The sequence below is a fragment of the Eublepharis macularius genome, chromosome 12 (genome assembly GCF_028583425.1).
Source record: "Eublepharis macularius isolate TG4126 chromosome 12, MPM_Emac_v1.0, whole genome shotgun sequence".
NCBI lineage: Eukaryota > Metazoa > Chordata > Lepidosauria > Squamata > Eublepharidae > Eublepharis > Eublepharis macularius.
Window position 1 is genome coordinate 36,177,294 of NC_072801.1, and position 21,077 is coordinate 36,198,370.

The 21,077-nt window shown below is 48.2% G+C and overlaps 1 protein-coding gene across 3 annotated transcripts in view; it reads right to left on the reverse strand.

The window, feature by feature from the left end:
- Positions 1-21,077, reverse strand: part of CACNB1 (calcium voltage-gated channel auxiliary subunit beta 1) — a 70,131-nt gene that overhangs the window by 19,401 nt on the left and 29,653 nt on the right. For 2 of the 3 annotated variants that reach the window (XM_054992757.1, XM_054992758.1), the window contains 11 exons: positions 18,458-18,580; positions 18,137-18,273; positions 17,053-17,129; positions 16,471-16,628; positions 14,534-14,614; positions 12,465-12,523; positions 11,855-11,964; positions 8,410-8,561; positions 7,149-7,244; positions 6,486-6,671; positions 1,475-4,542 (listed from right to left, as the gene is read on the reverse strand). In XM_054992757.1, the coding sequence (XP_054848732.1) occupies positions 4,093-4,542; positions 6,486-6,671; positions 7,149-7,244; positions 8,410-8,561; positions 11,855-11,964; positions 12,465-12,523; positions 14,534-14,614; positions 16,471-16,628; positions 17,053-17,129; positions 18,137-18,273; positions 18,458-18,580 (1,629 nt within the window). In that variant the 3' untranslated portion in view covers positions 1,475-4,092. Of the gene's footprint in view, positions 1-1,474; positions 4,543-6,485; positions 6,672-7,148; positions 7,245-8,409; positions 8,562-11,854; positions 11,965-12,464; positions 12,524-14,533; positions 14,615-16,470; positions 16,629-17,052; positions 17,130-18,136; positions 18,274-18,457; positions 18,581-21,077 lie in introns of those variants that run through there. The other variant, XM_054992759.1, reaches the window with a different exon arrangement.

Genomic DNA, 21,077 nt, shown 5'->3' on the forward strand with positions numbered 1-21,077 from the left:
AAACAAAACAAAACAAAACAAAACAAAAAAAAGCCCATGACATGGGGAATGATACAAACATAAAAGCAGGGGAGGGGGCCAGCCATCATTCACCAGCATCTGAAAACTAAGAAGCCCATTCTTTGAAATACTTTTCCCTCCCTTTTGCAGAAGTATCTGTTCATGACAAAAAATCCAAAAACCAGCCATCGCGCAACTGTTCTCTTACAGGGCTCAAACAAACCGTAAACAAATATGCAAACAGGCTTGTGCATTCCTTAGAGCTCATTCTGTTTAGGGCCCAAGAACACATTTACTAAGTCCTTGGGTCCATCACGAAGCCTTTCAATCAAACCTGTGTTGTGCATTCCCTGCTGGAAACAAGATTTCCAAGGCTGTGGGGCCCCAGTTCAGACTGGGAATGCAACAGGTTGTTGCTTATGCCTCTTAGAACATCATTTCCAGACTGAAATGACCTGAGGGAGCCACTGTTTGCCCCATCTGGGAAACCATGTGGACCAATGGGCTACCTATACGTTTTTTCAGTGGAGCAAATATCAGTTCCCTCGGGCCATTTCAGGCTGGAGAACAGATTAAGAAGTCCCAATCTAAATGAGGCCCCCACACATCTGAGAACTGAGAGCTAAGTGGGGAACCTAACAACAAATGTCTGACTGAAAGTTCTTATGGCAGACCACAGCCATGACTCAAAGACTTTGTAACATGTAGCAAGGCCTGCAACTGGTCCTTATGTAAAATATTACTTGGCTACTTTTTGGATTTTTTTCTAATGGACTAGGACAGCTGCCTGCAATTTACAGTAACTCTCCCCCCGCCAAAAAATTCCATCCCATGTGAGAAAGCTCAGAATAAATAAATAAAATTACACTCCTTTAAATAATCTGATACATGACAAATACACATATTTTGTGGTTCAATTCCTATTTGTTCTTTTTCCCTGCTATAAAGTAGAAGTGCCTTTTCCCCATCACTCTTTGCACAATCAGTTTTAGGGAAACTATTGCCAATAGCTCATTTATTTATCTTCACTGAAGCTCCAAGCAGAGTGCAGGAGAGAGAGAGAAAGAGATGTGAAATCCATCCCAGAAACAAACTTGTAGGTTGTCATGTACTTCAGGATTGGGTTCATTATTGTTTTCCTCACTGAGTTCCCCTAAGGTGTGACAGAAGCTGATTTGGGCCAGAGGAACTTGGGCTTCCTGTTCCTACCTCCAGGATCACTATGCCTCATCATACAGCCATCAAACATAGTCATAGGCAGGGCTTTTTTTCTGGGAAAAGAGGTGGTGGAACTCAGTGGGTTGCCCTCGGAGAAAATCATCACATGGCTGGTGGCCCCGCCCCCTGATCTCCGGACAGAGGGCAGTTTAGATTGCCCTCCGCACTGCTCCAGCGGCGCGGAGGGCAATCTACACTCCCCTCTGTCTGGAGATCAGGGGGCGGGGCCACCAGCCATGTGACCATTTTCAAGAGGTTCTGGAACTCCGTTCCCCCGCGTTCCAGCTGAAAAAAAGCCCTGGTCATGGGATTGCTGATGCTGCGAGATGAACATTTCAGGTAGTGGCGTTTGATATGAAGTTGGAATAAGGGGAATAGATGAGAACAGGGAATGATCCTTAAACTCGAGGACATCAAGCAGAAATCACCCACCCCGCACATGAAAGGGACCACACAACAGGACCAAGAGCATCTGACTTGGGGGTTGCAGGAGCTGTAGATGGTACTTCTTCACAGGAATTGAAAGGGAACCAGAAAGATATTGCCTACCAGCACCCCACCCAAAAAGGCAAGATCCAGCATATACCAGCCACCCTCAGTCACGAGAGTATTTGAAGTCTCCATAAGAAAGCAGCATTGTGTCCAGATTTCCAGCCCTTGTTTCTGAATACAACTACTTCCAAAGACCTAGTCTTAATTTTCCCTGCCATGTGTATCTGGAGACTGGCAGTATGCTCCATCAACCGCCCCCCCTGCCCCAAACGAAATATGTCACATTCTTCCTGCAGCTTTACCCAGAATAAAGTTATATCCTAAGGCCTGAAGAGATGATCTAAGGCTGTGTATCACGTTTTTTTCCCCTGACAAGGAATTAGTTATTAGGAGCAATATCTCCTGATGATCACTACATTCGTGCTGAAGATAGAAATGCTGTTTGAATGGAGGCTGAGGCATATGAACTATAGAACCGCAAGGCAGCAGGAGACACTTAAGAATGGACTGCAGATGATCACAGCGGCTTGTGGGGCCTCCGAGGAAATGACTGCAACAACAACAAAAACCCCACACTAAGGTAGCCTCGGGCACCCAAACCAGGCACAGAAAAGGCTCCAATTTCCACCTCAGGGCGGACAGCACAGCATCAACTGACCAGAAAGGAGAGGAAGGAAGTGCCTCAGGGGGAGAAGGTTGCATGAGGTTGCCTTGTTTCAAGCACTTAGGCCTGGTAAACACCAAAGGTGTGTGGTGATTGAAAAGGAAGGGTGAACTCCTTGAACAAAGAGCAATGCCTTATAAAAGGAGGCCTCCAGCCCTAAGGGTAGGAAGCAAGTTTGGCACAAGATGGTCTGTCTGGGTGCTGCAGAAACTGCTGTGGGATCACTGACATTTGTGGGGCAAATAGCTACAGCTTTCCCCTTGGCAGTCTGTAGAGCATCACAAGGCTCTCAGTTGGTCAAGCCACAGTCCTGGCGGGTCCAGCTGGTCACTAGCCCTGTGGCAGTCACAGGAGGTGTCAAGTGGTGGCAGATCGAGGACTGCAGCTAAGACCTGCACGGCACACCCAGCCTGTGTCATCTCCCATGCTCCTCTCCTGGAAGCCTTCCATCTTGGCCTGGCTCTGTAAAGTTCACCAAGGATTGCTGCTAGGCCATTTTTTATCGTGCAAAACAAAGGTTGGCTGACTTCCCGAGTCTTACCAGAAAGTTATCTTCCAAAGGGAGTCCCCAAAAAAGGAAGAGGCAACAGTGGGATGGGAATGTACCAGTCCTTTCCCCCTTTGTGACAGAAGGCCGTACCTGCAGTAAAGGTAGCAGGATACTGTCTTGGAACAATCGGGCTCACCTTCCCAGTTCAGAGTGCCAGGAGTCTTTTCTTACCTTTCATCTGCCAAACACTCCGGGCCAAGCTATCACACATGCTGGAAAAGGGGTTTCACAATCGGTGTTAAGAGCAGAACAACAGCTGGTTACAGGCACACCCAAGGGAGAGATCCCAAAGTCTCCTTCTCTGCCAGGCATAGTACATACCACATATGCATGCAATCTACAGGCTCAGGATCTCTCCAGCAGAGAAAATACATCCCAAAGGGTCATGAGCCGAGGCACTGGAGGATGGGTAAGGAGGGGAAGGTTTAAGGTGACTGGAGCTGGATTTCTTTAATAGGCACTGGAGAGGACCTTGAGATGACTTGATCCCTGTGATGGAAAACTGGAATTGGGTTTTGCCCCTGCCTTCCACCCAGCCCTCCCACTGGTGTTTGGGCTGCTACAGCGCCATCACACACACAAAGGAAGAGATCTAGGACAGCCTGAATCTGCAGAAAGCCCATATTGCTCCACTTGGCAGCTGTTTGGCCATGGATGGGGCCAGACAGGAAGGATCCAAAGAGGGACAGTGTGTGATTCAGCTGTCCACTGTGGCTGTTGCCAGAGTGTTTGGAGTGACCCTAGGCACCGATGGAAACTGGCCCTCTCCCTCTCCAGGTCCACAAGGGGACCCTGAGTAAAAAGAGGGCGTTAAGGTAGATGTGATCTTGAATGACCTTGTGGGAAAAGCCCAGGCAGTGTTGGCTGGCAGGGCAGGGATGGTCAAAGAGGTTGTTGGCACAAATGGCAAGGTGCAGGGAGGGGTGGAATCCCCAACAGAGAATGGAGAGGAGGGGAGTTCGCTCACAGACCTGGCTGGTGACAGCATAGCCTTTGGGATGCAAACTGCTCCCATCAACCACCACCTGGTGGTGATGAAGGCCGAGACTTTGGCAGACTGTGTCTATCCCCAGGGGCCACTAAAATAAAGACAGCCACTGATGCCCAAGGCCATGAGCAGGAGGAGGCCTTTTCCCCAATGGATCAAAGCCCTGCCCTCCCCAGGGCCTTAATGGATATAGGCGTCAGGCCCCCAGTCCTCTACATCGTTCTGGTTATGGCCAGTGGACTCCTCCTCGTTCTGGCAGTAGCGCCCCCGCCCCTTGCCCCGACCACGCAGAGGGCGGTTGTGGTTTTGCAGATCAGGTTCCTCGGCATCCCAGGAAGGCTGGCGCTGGTGGTGGCGGTGGCCCAAGCCATGGGAGCCACGGGCCTCTGGCTCCTCGTAGGGATCTGTCTCAATGTCCATGCAGGAATCCCCTGGCTCAGTGTAGGCAGAATCGCGGCTGCCCTGTGTCTCCGAATCGAAGGTGTCCTGGCGGGAAAGGCCCCGGGCGGCAAAGTGGCAGGGATGCTGAACTGGGCGGATCTGGCCACGCCCCACCGGCTGCCCTGCGTAGCTGTGCAGACCAGCGTGCTCAGTGTTGTGAGGCTCTTCCCCATGCACTAAGTAGGGTCCCTGTTCGAAAGATGCATTCACCGCACACCATGCACAAGAAAGGGAGAAAAAGACAAAGCGAGGTTAGTGCGGCCAGAGAGCCACAGCCAGCAGCTGAAAACGAGTTAGCAACAGGCTTCCCAAACACTGGCCTGAAGACCTCTCTAGATTTCAGACAAACCACGGACAACCTATACAATCCTAAACAGAATTACACTGAAGTCAATGTTTGCAAGGCAGTATTTATGCAATACTTTGTCCAATAGCCTGAGAGGGTGAAGAAAGCATGCCTTTTGATCGCTCAGGAAGTTTTGTCAAAAAGTTACAGATGACCCAGCTGACAGAGAGCAGCTTCAAGCAAACCTCTAATGGGTCTCTAGCAGGTTGTTAGGCACTAGTTTTCAGCCATGGTGATCACATGAGTGCTATGGAGCTTATATCTATACAACAGGACATGGCTTCAGAGGCTGCAACTTGGGTCAGGAAACAAACCAACCTCTTCCTCTTTGTAAACTGGGTGACACTCTGCTCCTGGCAGAAGGATTTGGAAAGAACCATATGGCAACTGCCCACACCACATTAGAGAGGTCCACCACCCTGTTTGAAAACCCACAAGTAAAAGAGCAGAACAGAACATCAAACAGGATACATGCGGCCTACCAACACATACCAGTTGGACCCATTGGACTTTGGGTGTGTGTGTATCTTGTGTGTGTGCGTGTGTATACATATACACACACACACACAGCATACATACAAACAGCACTTCAGGCCCAGTACGGAGGCAATAAGTTTACTGTATATGGCTGACTTTTTTTAAAAAGGTGGACTCTGACACAATAAGCCTGTATCCACCTTGTACAAAATCCTCTTTTAGGAGGATTATGAAGATGAACTTGAGGGGTCTCAAACTAAACTGCTATGGCTGGCAGCCAATCCAATGAATGAACCTAGGTTCTGGGCTGTAACAGAGGCACATCAGCAATGATAAGGGGAGAAGTTAGGGTAACAACCCATGGAGCACTGGTGAGTGAATTCAGAAGATGCTGGTGAAACTACACGCTGGCTTTTCATGTGGAGTGGCTGGGATCCAGCAGATTAAATTGTCTTGGCGTGTTGTCCTGCAGCTAGGGCAATATAGATTTCTGCAGGCTGTCCAGAGGGGAGACAGCAGGCTCATGATCTTTTACACCCCTTTAAAGCAACTAAATTCCTGTCACTCAGGGCCAAACGAGACGTGAGCAGAAAGTTCAATGCTCAGAAGTCCCAGCACATGTCTGGTCTGGCCCTTCTGAGTGATAGGAAAAGTCACTGCTTGTTGTGAGATGAGAGAACAATCCACCTCATTATGAAAAGAAGGATGAGGCAAATGTGGGCTGGATACAATGCCCAGATTGAGACTGCTGCCCATGGGCATCTCTGCCATACGATGGGCCAGCCAGCCCCTGCTGGCAAATGGGGACAAACTTGGCACCTCGAGTAGTAACTGGGTTCTGCCTAAAGCAGCCCACAGGATCTGCTCTTCCATAAGAACCCATCATTCCTAGCTCAGAGGCCCCCCTCTGTAGTGTCCCAAGATGCATTTCTCCAAAGATGAAGGCAGAGGGGAAAGTGTGATGTCTTGGTGATGCAGAAAGCCAGAGGTCATCCTGATGTCAGATTAAGAGCAAGACTGAGAGGGGAAGAGAGATCTTTCGCAAGGCACTCTTTGGAAAAGTGGAACCAGAGGAGGCTGGAGAGATGCTGCCTTTCCCAGGCAGCAGCTCCAACAAAGTTTGTTATGGGACCCTCGTCAACTGGGCTTCCTTGGGCTCATCTCTTCTTTCCAGAACAATTTTTTCAGGAAGCTACAACTTATGTTCTTCAATTCTGGGGTGGAGGGCAGCTCCACTCTGCCCCTGGTCCAGGCTGCCCCTCCCACCCCAGAAGCCCAGGTTGCGCTTCAGTGAGGTCAGCACTTGTACCTGGAGATTGGAGACCGGGGCAGGGCTGGCAGCCAAGGCAGCTGTCGCCATGGTGCGTGTCAGCAGTGGGTTGGGTGGGTTACTGCTGGGAGGATGTGTGGCCTTCCAATAGGCTTCCAGGTACTCAGCCAGGTGCTCACAAGCATCTTCCAACTGGTTTTCATCCAAGATGATGTCAAACAATTCCTGTAGTGACAAGAGATGGGAGAATGGGAGGGGCTCAAGGGAGAGAAGTCACTGATTGTCAGGAATGGGAGGTAAGGAAAGGAAGGAGCTGGTTGCATTCTAAGGATGGACACCCGTGGGATGTTAAGATCTCTTTAGCACAGTGCTAGTGCTGTACCAAACACAGAAATGGCAGTGTCCCTGTCCCACTCGGCTTACTCGCTGAAGACACTGCAGAAAGGCAATTTTAGCAGAGGCACTCTGTATTGCCTGAGGTGCAGAACAGAAGGCTTGAGAGGAGGAGCTTACAGGATGGCTGGCAAGAGACTTTTGACAGGGCAGGGCAGTGGGAGCAAGTCATCTAGTGGGGGCCGGACTGGCAGCACAGTTGCATAAAACCGGGTGCCAGAGCAGCAGAACGAGATGCACGGGAGGGAGGAAGAGAGGGAGGACAAGGTATCAGGCTGTGAGGACCCCCATGCCAGCTGTGGTACTCACTGGAGGGCATTGTGCCAGTTTGTCTGATGCCACCATCTGCACATTCAAATGCTTTGCCTGGGATTTGCCTCTCGATTTCACCAATCGCTGCAGCACCTGTTAGGTAAGGAACAGGGAGAGGGAAGATAAGAAGACCCCCATAAGAGAGAAGAAACTGGAATGGAATAGATTGGAAGAGAGGAGGCTATTACCCCCAGGCAGTGGCAGAGTACACCTCTCTTGACAAGGAAAGGCTCAGAAGTAGCAAGTAAATACAGACAGCACACACATACTGTGAACAGAAACATAGGAGCTGAACATATAGGAGCATATGAATAGGGCCCACTAAAAAGGGAACAGTTAGCCAGTCAGTCAGTCAGCCTTTACTAGCATCAGTCAGCACAATATACCCAATACAAAAAACATAGGTAAACAAGGTTATTTCTGGAACCACTCTTGACGGAATTTTATAGCCGTATAGAGAAACTTTGCTACTTTCTCGGTGGTTTTAGGCAGGGAGTCATTCAGAAGGCAACAGACCTTTAAAGAATCTGCGAAGCCCCCTCATATGGACTAATTCCAAGTTTAAGTGTTTGAGATGCAAGTCAGCACATAGTTGGCAATAAAGCAGAATGTACAAAACTGTCTCAGTACTGCCATGATCGCAGTGGCAAACTCTATCTGCATATGCAGTCTTATTATATCTACCGTGTAAGATTGCAGATGTACAAGGAAGTTAACCCTTTCCTACATATTATTTTCTTGATGTCAATCAGCCTTCTGATTGTGCAATTTGCTCAATAGAGAAAATAAATTGCAAGGTGGAATGGAATGGCTAACGAGACGGACAGGTCTCTCTTGATTCTCTCCCCTTCCTTCTGCATTTCTTGAACTCTCTAACTGGACTGCTGAGTGGCAGGAAAATGAAACTGATAAAATGAATGGCATTTGTTCATTATTCCCATTTGAAATAACAAACATAAACCAATGTAATTTAATTGGACATTTTTGGTTCATTTTTTCATCAGCTTGGAAACCAATGTACATCCTTATTTGCTATCCTTTCCCAGCCACAAAGAAGTGCCAGTTGTCCTGGGACTCCTGATGTTAGCTATGGCTTTCTGATTCAATCCAGTTCTAGCATGCACCTCATCCCTCACACCCCCACAAGTTTCTGCAGACTCCTTAAAGTTTGATCTGGCACCAAAATCCTACATTCTCTCCCAATTTCCCCCCAAATCCATTTGAAAGGCAGTGTGGATAGTAGAAGGCACCCACTAACCTTTGGAGAAGATATCTTGATGTAGACAATAATGGGTGCCAGTGACGTCTTTGACAGTTGAGCCGGGTGGTTGATTGTGTCGGCATCCAGGGCTACCAACTGCAGTGTGCGGGCCAACTCAAAGATACGTTCGATTTCACTTTGCACTTCGGCTGCCGGGGCAAGCAGCAGGCCATAGAAAAGAGGGAGACAGGGTCAGCGCTTTTATGGAAAGGAGCTACAGCTTCATTCACACATGCCTTTCACTATTCTAGATTCTGCTCGCCATCAGAGACTTCACTTCTACACCCAAAAACTGACCTGTGACCTACTCTGGTTTTCCTTAGTCACAGGCTGAGTATGAAGCTATGGCTATCCCTTGCAAGTGGTATGGGAACTAGGAAAGATGCTGCATCTGGAAAGGATGCACTAGCCAACTCTTTCCACCCTGGGGGATAATGGTCATTCTTCTGGTTTCTAAATGGTCCACCATCAGCCCAGCACAGGGACCTGCACTTGCCAGAGGCAACTCTACCCTGAGGCAAAGTGAGGCAGTTGCCGTAAGCAGTGAATTGGGGCATTGTTAAAGGAGACAAAGTGGGAGACAGAGAGATCCAACCCATGGAGCTCCATCCACCAGGAAGTTCACCTCAGTGAGTGCCACAGAAATCAACCGGAGCTACCCTAGAACATGAAACCACCGCTCGGTAGCTTCAGTGGGTCTTGTGTACCAAATCTTCCCAAGGGACTGCGTTCCATGCTAGTTAGTGGCAGTGGAAGGAAGGGGAGAGGGAGAATGTTATTTGGATTTTATGCCTCATGCTCCAAAATGTCTTGGGTTGGCCCTGGCACACACTCGTCTCCTTGCCCGTTCCCTCCCCCAAAACCATGACTGGGTAGGGTGCAGGGAGCACTTGCACTTTCTTGCCTGGGAGAAAGAGGCACAGTTCCCCACAAACCTCTTTGCAGACAGGAACCTAAACCGAGCAGGCAGGAAGCTAGAGGTGTGGGGATTTGGCTTGTGTTCAGGCACTGCTGGTGATATTCCTGGGGGCGAAGTGGGTTGCACTACATTCTCCCTAGTAAGCTGGAAAGAGGAAATTAAGGAAACATGCAAGAGAATGCATGGTTTGAACTACATCTCACCATGCCTACCAAAATTAGTGTATGATCCAGCCAAAGTTAAGCATTTTTAAACGTCATTGGCTTCTGTGGGGAACAAAATCATACTCACTTCCCAGTGGAGTCTGGGAGACCTGAAAGTGTTTTGCTGGATTTAAATTTTTTTTCCCAACTAGACTATACTAGAGCTAATAGACCCCTACTCCTAACATTCTAAGTAAAATATTTCCACAAACAGGTTTTTAAAAACTTTATTTTTTCATTCCAATTTGTATTTCTTTCCCTCTTACATATGATTCAAATTACAAATCCACTAGTTTAATTTTAAACTGTTATGGATATATAACAAAACATTTTACAGCCCAACAGCTTCTTTAAAAGTTTGAGGAAAAGTTATTAGTAGGAGAACAACTCTTTTGCACTTTTTTAAACGCATAATTGTCTTAGTTTGGCTTGGCTGTTATACCCTGGCAACTGAAAGGCTCTGAAAAATGAGAATTTTCTGTGATTCACCATTTTTCAAATGCAATGAAAAACTTCAAAATGAACAGAACATCATATTTTGGCAAACCCAAAATATGTGTCTTTGTTCTAGTTTTGATTTTTTTTTCTCCAGAAGAAAAAGCTATTTAGATGCAACCCATTCTTATCAATCATCTTTTTGGATCCAGATATTGCATTGGGGCATCTGAGAATTTGTGAGGCTAAAGGTTACATACCCAAGACATCTGTATCAGGAGCAGAGAAAGGAAGAAGTGGCGCAGACGTAAGGGAACGGGAACGAAGGAGGGGGGGAAAAAAGAGAAGAGTGAGTCGGTTGGAAGCAGTAAAAGGTGCCCCTGAAATTTGACACCATGGCAAGGGGAAGGGGGAAAACAGAGGAAATGCTGACTCGCCTAACTGCCTTTTCAGATGTTTGACAACAGGCATTAAGGGAATCCTATCTCCATCCACAAATACAGGACGGCATGCGCTTAAATGTGGAAATGCTTCCTGCACCAAAACCAGTAATCTTGGGAGCATTTTCCATGTTATCTATTATGATGTGGGAGTGCTCTCACCAGCAAGTGGAAGGCCTCACACTCACACACCTCCATCCTAGAAAACAGATAATTCGTCATATGGAAATACCACAATGGCATGGGTCAAGGATATGAATTTCTAATACGAGGGTTGCCAAGAACTGGGGAAGAAAAGGCAATGTTGCACAGCATTATGGGAAATTCAGAGGCATATGGGGAAAGGTGCTCTTGGCTGATACAGATTGGAGTGACACAGACTAAGGAGGAGTAAAAGGCCCCTCATGCAAGCAGTTAGTGCCACACAGTCACACACAGAATGCAACAGCTCCCACTCCCACCTTCCCTGCCCAGGCTTCTACCATGTGGAGACAATTTGTTGCTGTTGCGAATGCACAAGCAACACAGCATCCACATGGCAGTTTCTTCCATACTTTTCCTTAGGATTGCCAATCTCCAGGTAGTAGCTGAAGATCTCCTGGAATTACAATTAATCTTCAGGCCACAGAGATCAGTTCCCCTGGAGCAAATGGCTGCTTTTGAAGGCAGACTCTATGGTATTACACCCTGCTTAGGTCTCCCCCTCTCCAAACCCTGCCCTCTCCAGGCTCCACACCCCTCCCCCCTCAAGACTCCAGCAATTTCCCAACCTGGAACTGGCAACTCTATTTCCCGTGCTTCAGTCCATGCAGCCACCATTTCATCCCCCACGCCACTGAAAGGCTTTAAAAAAAACAAGTGGGAATTGCTAGATCATTATAGTGTTATAACAGTATAATGATCTATGGCAACAACCTACCAGTTTTAAAAAGTAAGTCTCTAGCTCTTTCCACTGGGAAGTTGCAAGGGAAAATGTGCAGCCTGAATGTGTTGCCTTGTGACTTAGCAACAGTTACAGAATTAATTTTTAAATGAAAGCTGGGAATTGCAATATATGGTTATAACATTACTGCGCTACCGTGATCTGTCAAGTACTGATTTAAAAGACGGCCTGACCATAATCCCTCTGGTGGTGAGGTGGGGCTAATATAATGGCGCTGATGTGGGCAGAACCCCTTCCCATCCACTAGGCATCCGAAGACATTTTGTCTGCAATCTTTCTGAAAAGAGTGTACCAAACCAGGTTTAGAAGAATTTGAAGCAAAGCAGAGGGAAACACAGAAGCAGAACAAATAGAGGTTGACATCATGTGGATTCTCCCGAAAACAGCACTGCTGTGACCAAGGGAGAGCAAAACATCCATGTGGAAATAGCCCCAGAGAGAAAAGAAGAAAGATGGCAAAGGTCTGAGTCCTCCTTTCCCCAGCATCTCAACACAGCCTCACCTAGGCTAGAACGAGTGCTGGAGCGCTCAATGATGGTGTGTTTGCTTGGGTTGTTGAGGACTGAGCGCTTGGCCAAGGAGATATCAGCTGTCACACGTGTGATGGATATTCTGCAGAAGACAAAAAGAAGTGGATGTCCAACAGAACAAAGATAATTCCCAAGGCATTCCCACCCTGTCACGGAGACATCTAGGCCAACCTTACTGCGCCTCTATGCAGGAAGCCCCATCAAATACAAACATTTCATTTTTTTAAAAAAAAAGCAGGTTTCTAGACTGCATGAAGTAAAGAAGTGCCAGTGAATCTAGCTGTGTATTAACAGAAACTGGAACTTCTCACCTTTTATCTTAAAAAAAGGGGGTGCAGACCTCTTCGTTTAGAAAAATAGGGAAAGGGGGGGAAGGAATATTTGGAAATGGGTTGATTATGTGATTAAAGAGGATCTGGAGAAGCATCTAAAGGTTACAAGGAGATAAACTCAGCCCCACTTCATTAATTTTCCATGACATTCTGAGGTTCTGAATGCAGGCATCCAGTACTAGGACTGAGCCACAAGTGGCAGGTGTCTGGTTTTCCCCACAACCCCTGCCTCAAAGGCTTCTTCTCATACCTGCCATCAAATCGGCGTTTCAGGAAATCGAACAAAGCTTTCTGCATCATGTCCGTCACCTGGGAAGGTAAGAAGGAGTGGGGAGGGGGCAAGAAAAGACAGGAGCAGGTCAGAATACAGAAGCTGAAATTTGCATGGAGAACGAAAGAAAAGGAGGGCTTCATGTGTGCAAACATGGTCTGAGCACATCCGTTTGTGTACATTCTTGGTGAAACACTCTTGGCTCTGACTGCAAGGTTCAGGTCTACCCCCACATCTTGCCGTCCAGGCATGTGGAAGTGCTTCAGTGCCTACTAGCCAACATGGCTAAAAGACCCTGGCAGAAGCTTGTGCAGAAAAGAAAGTCTGCCTTCCGTACATGACCAAATGAAATTGGCATATACTGGGCCAGATCACTGGTCCGAAGTGAGTATTGCATATGACTCATAGTGACTCTCCAGGGTCCCAGGTAGAGAGGTCTTTCACATCACCTACTACCTGAACCTTTTCACTGGAGATTCAAACTCGGACCTTCGGCATGTAAAGCAGATGCTCTACCACTGAGCCATAGCTTCATATTTAAACTCCCTTATGCTGAGTCATACCATTAACATCAAGTACTGTTGACTCTGACTGGCAGAGGCTCTCCAGGGCCTCCGACATCACCTTCCACCTGGTCCTTTTATCTGGAAATGCTGGGAACAGAACCTGGGACCTTCTTCATGCCAAGCAGATGTTGTGTTGCTGAGCCACAGCCCCACCCCTGACACAAATAATCCCATAAACAGCATGAGGCTGCTCCCTCACTAGCACCCTAAGCCAGCTATTTGCTGTTCTGCTGGGTGTAGTTGGTGGGTGCCCTCAGGCCTCCTTCTTCTGACTGAGGAAGACACCCTCTCCAAAGCTGCCTCCCAACCACCGACATCAGCTCTCAAAGAAATACACTTATATAGGGGTTTCCTTGTCTCAACCCTGAGCCTCCTTCCAAATCTGCTTAGGCCTCCCTGACTGGCCTGTCCCTAAGTCTATCATCTGGAAGGGTTGTGCCTTTTAGCCCTCCTGGCTCCTCCCCTTCCAACTCATCCTAGGCTGGTTTGCCTGCCCGCTCCGTGGTTAGGTCCACCCAGGCTAAGGCTGACAGGCTGGTGGGTGGGGGCGGGGATTCCCTGCTCCCTGCCTCTGCCCCCACTGCCACTCATCTGGACAGCAGGGAGAAAAGGCCCTGAGGAATGGGTCCAGGAGGCAAAAATTCTCCCAGGCCAGCACACGACGGGCACATTCCCATGAGTGCAATCATACCAACTGCCAGGTGTGATGATGTCACTCCCGGAACTGATGTAATCACGCCACACAAGTACTCTCACAAGATGAGTTCCAGGTTCCCCCCCTTGCTGCGAGGGTAAGGGGACCTGGCAACCCTAGCCCAGGCCCCACCCTGGCTTGCCTACCATCCTCAGGCCCACTTTCTCCAGGCTGGACTGCTGGAGGCCTCCTGCCAGCCAAGCTGTTCTTGGCTCATGTCCACTGCCCTCCTCAAGAGGAGGTAAGGCTGCCTTAGGTCACAGGGCTGCTGCAGGCAAAGGGCGACTGGCATGGGGCCTGGCAGGGCTATCTGCTGCTACTGCAAAGGGAGGATGAGTAGGGCAGAGACTGGTGCTCCAGACAGTAGGCCACAACAGTTTTACTATCAGAGGTGAAAAATGCGTAAGACAGATGGATTAAGAATGAACTTCAACAAGAACTCTTTTTAACTGGTCCCAATAAGAGGTGTTTCACCTACATCTGGACAGACATCTGCACACAGATGGTGCCCATGTATTTTACCCTGAAGGCCAAGGAGCAACTTTGAATCTGTGTGTGAAGCGCTATGTGTGAGATTGCACTTGGGGAAAGAATAAGAGGGAGAAAGAAGAGTGAAAATGATCAGACACACATTCCCTAAGGAGTATCCAATCACAATCCAATCCCTGTGCTTCATCTACATTGGCCCAATCAGGTCCTCTCAATTCTCTTGAGATGCAACCTGCCCTTCCCCACACTGCCCACCCGCTTCAGCACCAATCCCCTGAGCTGCTCCCTGGACGCCTCACCTCGTAGCCCTTCAAGGAGGGACCCACTAGGATGATCGGCCGCATGGAAGGAACCACATCGTAGGGTGGCACGTGCTCTGTCTGACGGAAAGCGAGAAGCAAGTAAGCCATTGGGTTTGCGCAGGGTCAACAGTCTCTAAGCGGTGCAGGTACCAGTGTTATTGGGACAGAACATTAGGAAACTTTTCCAACCTTAAGGGGGACACCTTCACCAACCTTAAGGGGAGCAGAGGGGAGGAACCTGGAATAGGTCTGAAGAGAAGAAAGAAAGACGGGGTCTCTGGAGAGCACTGAGGTCTCAGCCCTTCAGATCAGACTCCCTCATTTACTTGAGTGCCAGACATTCCAGATGAAAGGAACCTAACACTGTCATGGGGTTGAAGCCAATGTCTGCTGAGGAATTCACCAAGAATCAGGGGCCAATAGAGGGACAGGGAGTTACACAAGCTTTGGGGCTCCAGGACCATCCTCCTATGGTCACTAGCTGTTCAGGAAAGGTTCACTAGGTTGGGCCAAGCCTGCAGGAAACCATCAATGCCACCATAAACTGATATTTCATAAGCCTACTTACCGACTTTTGCTTCTGCTTGGCTATGTCCCGTGATCGCCATTAATGGGTAGGGTGGGGGATGCAGGGGAGTGGAAAGTGGGACAGGCAAGAGAAAACAAACAAGGCATGCATGTTACTGACAGCTCACTCCAGTAGAAGCACAGGCAGGCACAGGAGAAACAAAAAACTGGTTCTGAGGGAAGCAGAAGAGCCACCGCTTTGGGCTGGGGAGAAGTGAACTCTCCTGCCCCTAAATCTAACCACCGAAGTTTCAGCATCTCCTCATACAGCTCTGTCCAAAGCCGGTTCAGCGTGTTCTCTCCTGCTTTCTCCAGTGTAATGGAGAAAGGGCCACCAGATGTACTTTGGCCCCCCTGGTGCTTTCCATTCTACATTCTGAAGCTCCTTAGCAACCAGTCTCTTGATAGCTTTTTCTTCCTCTCTTCTAGTTGGTACCCAAGCAACAAAGGAGGGCCTGCAAAGGCACAGTTCACATCTAGATGAGGGAAAGGGTGAAGGAGTAGCTTGGAATATTCCCATGATGTGGAAGGAAAAGCTGTTGGAACATCCCACATCCCCCTTCATGCTTCTCCATGAGAGGCTGTGATCTCTGAGATATTCCTGTCCTGTGTACAAGTGGGATACAATTACTCCTCTCTTGCTCCCACCTGGTTTCCTTCCGGAACATTCCACCGCATCAGGATGGTTAAAATGCTCCACTTGTACAGGAGAGGACCACTTCCATGGCTAATTCTCACAAAAAGGAGAATTAATGGAACATACCACTTACACAGGTCCCAAGGGACAAAGGAGCAGAATATTTCACTTTCCAGGGTTTGTACTTGGGAGAAAGAGTGGGAGAAGTACAGGGTTGCTTGAACATCCCATTCTTATATTTCTCATGGGAGTAATTACTGTTGCCCTCCCATGGCGCAGAGAAAAGAAAGAATGGGGAGTGGGGAAGGAGACATACCCTGGTGGATCCATCTTCTACCAAGGACCACACAAGGGATGAGTTGGTTGCTGATGCATCCTATAGCTCAATTCATACATGCACAGAATATGTAATCACTGGAACATACTGTAACACTTTGTACGCTCATGCATGCCACAAGTGCAGAACATGTAAGTGCTCTATTTCCCCTCTAAGAAGTATGACATCTTTCATTTTCCTGGGACTGGCAAATTGCCTTTCGGAGGCCATCATTTTGTCTGGCTTATGCACCAAGAAATGCAAACGTTGCAAGATACATTTTCAAACGTGCTTCCAGAATATCCCTCTTTCCCTCCACCCTTGTCTTTGAATTCTAGGCAGAAACAGCCTACACACACAGGCAGGCATTCCACGAGCACGTGGCAAGCAGGTGTGGGGGGAGTGCGCCATTACCTTCTTAAAGAAGGCGATGCGCTTGGTGGTGGAAGGGGGCGTGGTGACGCTGCTAACGCTAGTCTTAGGGGTTCGCTGGGTCTCCTCGGTAGCCTCCTCCTCCTCCTCTAAGTCAAGGGTGTCAGGGTCATAAGCTAAGTTAGTCATGTCCAAGGTACCTGGGAAGAGGGACAGGGAGGGGGAAGGGGTGAGGTAGAAAAAATAGGGGCAGGGGAGAGAATACAAACTGAAAAGGCAGGAGAAACAAATGAAAAGGAATGACCAGAAAAGAAAAAAAAACCAAAATTGATCTGGGGAATGAAACCGAAAAATAAATGAAAAGGAAATGCCCATTTGTACTGTATAAGCTAGTACGTGTGCATATTTGAGATGGGTGAGTAGGGTGAGGATCAGAAACTGAGAGGTCTGTTTGAAGATTGCAATAAGAATCTGGCTATAATCTGAAGCTTAAAGCATTGCTAAGGTAAGGGCATGTCCTTCCAATGCGTCAAACTCTCCTCCTTTCATAAAGGGAGAGGTGAGACTCCACAGCTGCGGGATGCTGGTGGTTATACCATTTTCAGTTTGTGGGGGAAGCCTTACCACTGGCAGGTGGGGTGGGTCTCCGGGGGCCTGTCACCACATCTCCCAGACTGGAGGTGGAGTTGTCTCCTGATTTGCTGCAAAGTAATGAGCATTAAGTCAGGCAGGGGAAGAAGAGGGGAGGCAGAGAAGCAATCCTGTTGTAGGCAAGTGAGATCAATGTGCTAGGAGGCAGTTTTTAGTATTCTGGACAAGGCTCTTCTTGATTGCATGCAGACTGAGAAGGTTCAACAAGCAAAGAGGAGGTGGGATACGTTTTCTACCAGCCAGAAATGGGGCTTCAGTCCAGCTCTTCATTTTTCTAAAATGCATTTTTTCCTCCCTCCGTAACTCTCCTAATTACTGACTACTGACTCCACTCCCCAACTTTCTTGCCTTCTGCAACTTTGGTCATGTCAGAATTATCCAAATTCTTCGGTAAGTAATATCCATGGAACTTTGCAAAATATCCACAGGTTTGTAAACTTATTGACCGCTAGGAAAAAATTCTGACTGAAGAATCTGATGTATTTTCTGTTAGAACATGCACATACATAATGGAACCTACTTGCGGAGAATCACTAACTGCCCACCGAATGCGTGACCCTTTATCAGCTCTCCACACATGGTACCTGTACATGAGCTGCCACAAATACACTACTATACCCATCTTTATCACATTTGCTCCCCTAGATTCCTAGGACATACTCCTGAACAAAGGGAGGTCTGGGGTTGTGTGACCCACTCATTTTTACTAGCGTAATACATGGCAGAATCTGAAAATGAGTCCAGCTCTTTTGAGGGGTCGGGGTCTCAGCCCTGCATCTGCAACCCCTCCTGTACCCCAGATTCCTATCCATGCACATGATCCCTAAAACCTGCAATGAAGCAATGGGTAAGGATTCATACTAAGTTACACCAACAGTCCACCCAGCACAGCATGGCCAAGTATGGCAAGAGGTAGCAGTCCAGAGGTTCTTCCTTTTAACTGAGGATACCAGGGACCTTCTACAAGAAGAAGAACAGGCACCCTTCTGCAGAGCCAGGGGAATCCTGGGCAGTGCAGTGGTTTCCTCTTTGCCTGCTCTATCTTATCCTTTCCCACCTGGAGCTGAGCCGGTGTTGCCTCATCTTTTGTTCTTGTAGCATCCTCATGTTCTCCAGCTTGACGGGGCTAGGGATGAAGCCGACTTCACAGCCTTCTTTCACCAGCCGTCCAATCCACCAGTCGTTGTTGTATTTCTGAAGGAAAAGGGGTAGAATACAAGCAGGAGTGAAGGAGAACAGCAACTCTGGCTTATTTTGCAGCTTGCGTATATGTTTCAGAATTAGTGTGTGTGCGCGCGCATGGGATGGGGTGAGCCAGCCTCCAAATGCTGTGCCATTTCTTACTCCATCACTGCTGATACACCTCCACTGCCCTTACCTCTTTGATATGAAGAAAGTCTTTGGGTTCGAAGGAAATAGACATGCCCTGGACTGGCACATCATCGTTGGGAGAAGGGTTGTAGCCAACATTCGTCCTCACAGCAAATGCCACCGGCTTGGTCTGTAAGGGACACAAGATCAGGCTGGTAAGGCAGAAGGCACAAATAAGATCAGACGGATTTGCATCCAGAAGATAACGGGAAGCCATTTTCTCTCATGGGGGGGAAAGTAATGTGCATAATTTATGTTCAGCTGCAACATTTTTACTTTTGCCTTCCTCAAGTATGGGAAAGGGGCTTGAATTGACACATCCCTTCTACGCTGCCAAGATATGCTCCAAAGCTTGTAGGCAGAAATCCCAGAGGAGTGGCTGAACCAGACTTCAAGTGGGTGGGATTTGGACCTGGTGGTTGCTCCTTGCCCTCCTTTGTGGTTAGCAAAAACAGATTATGTCATAACAGTAACCACTGCAAAATAAATTATGCAAAACACAAGTAATTTTTCATATGCATAATTTATTCTGGTGGGGGAAGTCTTTTAAAAAATAAAGTATGATGTATGCAAAGTCATGTCTAGAATATTTATTTACTTCATTTATACCCCACCTTTCTCCCCAAGGGGAACCCAAAGCAGCTTACATCATTCTCCTCTATGCCATTTAATCCTCACAACAATCCTGAGAGGTAGGTTAGGTTGAGTGTGTGTAACTGGCCAAAAGTCAGCCAGCAAGTTTTCAGAGCAGAGTGGTGATTCAAACTGGGGACTCCCAGATCCTAGTCCAATATTCTAACCACTACACAGTGCTGGCTCCCAGTATTATAAATAGGACTCTATTAGCCCTGCATAAGTGTGGCCACTACCTGCTTCTAGGCAAAGAGGCTGAACCAAGCTGTTGGATTCATCTGGGCCTCAATTCACATGTTGCAAAGTCCCCGTGTCTCCCACTGTTCATCAGAAATACTGTGGGATTTCCCTGCTCTGCCCTTAGTTCCCAGATGTGGAGTGGCCAAATTTGGATCAGGACCAAAGCATACATGAAGAGGAGGCTTACACCTCCTCCCACCGTGCTATTTTCCTGATCTGTAAGGGACCCAGGGAGTTGCTATTTGCCCTACTGGAGAACCTTGCCTGATGGGCTACCCCACTACATTTTGCCAGTGAAGCCGATAGTGGCTTGCTGTGGCTGTTTCAGGTCAGAAAACAGGATGGGATGCAGTCTTCAGCACCACACTCCTTACCTGAATCAGGCTCCTGACAATTAAGTTCTGCACATGGAACTTCTAGAACCCGTCTGTTAACTAGACACAGGGCTTTTTTTCTGGGAAAAGAGGTGGTGGAACTCAGTGGGTTGCCCTTGGAGAAAATGATCACATGGCTGGTGGCCCCACCCCCTGATCTCCAGATAGAGGGGAGTTCAGATTGCCCTCTGAACTCCCCTCTGTCTGGAGATCAGGAGGCGGGGCCACCAGCCATGTGACCATTTTCAAGAGGTTCCGGGACTCTGTTCCCCCGCGTTCCTGCTGAAAAAAAGCCCTGACTAGACATATGGGAACCCTGAGGACTTTGTAATGTGTAAACTGTAATGTGTGAACTGGCCACTGGGCAAGGGCCTTTTTGAAGGGCTGAATATTTTGCTCTACCATTGGCTGATTGGCAAAGAGGAGCAGATAAAACAAACTACACAGCAGGTCCCAGCATGAACTGGACCTGGTAGGTCCCTCCCCTCCCCCAGGCCCCACACTTAATCTGAGACTGCAGGCAACAGATAGCCACAAGATTTGCTGATAAAGGCAAGGATGAAATTGTCTGGCTTAAAGCCCAGACCTGAGAGCTAGGGATGTTCTGGGTTCCATATTCCACCCCCGCCCCTAATGTCCGATTCCCTCCTGGATCATCCTGGCAGCAAGACACTGGACCAGATTCAAGAGACCAAAACATTTCAGGCATTTCAGCTGTGCGGCTGCAGCACCAGGCTCTGCCAAGAATCAGGAAGGGGGGGGGACTGGGAGGCTTAATTAGCTAATTGCATCCATCACAGTAAACAGCCTGAAGCCAAAGTGGGGGGACTGCTGGGCCAGAGAAAGAGCGTGGTTTGTGATGGAGGTCTGAGTGACAGTTTCTTTTTCCTGTTGTGAAAAAGGCTCTTCATAAAGATCCCCTGGAAAGTTCTGAGCACTTGGAAGGTTGCATAGGTAGTGCCCCCACCCACAACTCTGACAACGCCTTCATTTTGGTATCAGGATTCAGGAACTCTGCCTTCTCTATCCTTCTGTAATAATTAGTTCCCACGAACCCCCTCCCACAACCAGAGGACTAATCTGGAATTTTTCTTCCTGTTCCCACACATGACTTAACAAATTCTGATCTTCAAGACATAACCCGCCTCCCAGCAACCTCAAGTGCCCTCTCATCTGAGAGACACTAAAACAAAATGACAGAGAACAGCCAGTGGAATCCATTTTGTCCTCTTCTATCTATCGCTGCTGAATGCCGCTTCTCCCTCAGTGCTGGCAAGAGTGCCCAAGAATCCTGTGCTGTTGTGCTTTGACCACTATACGCCACACTGTATCATCCACTTTTCAATAATCCATCCACCTCCCGAACTACAACCCCCTAAA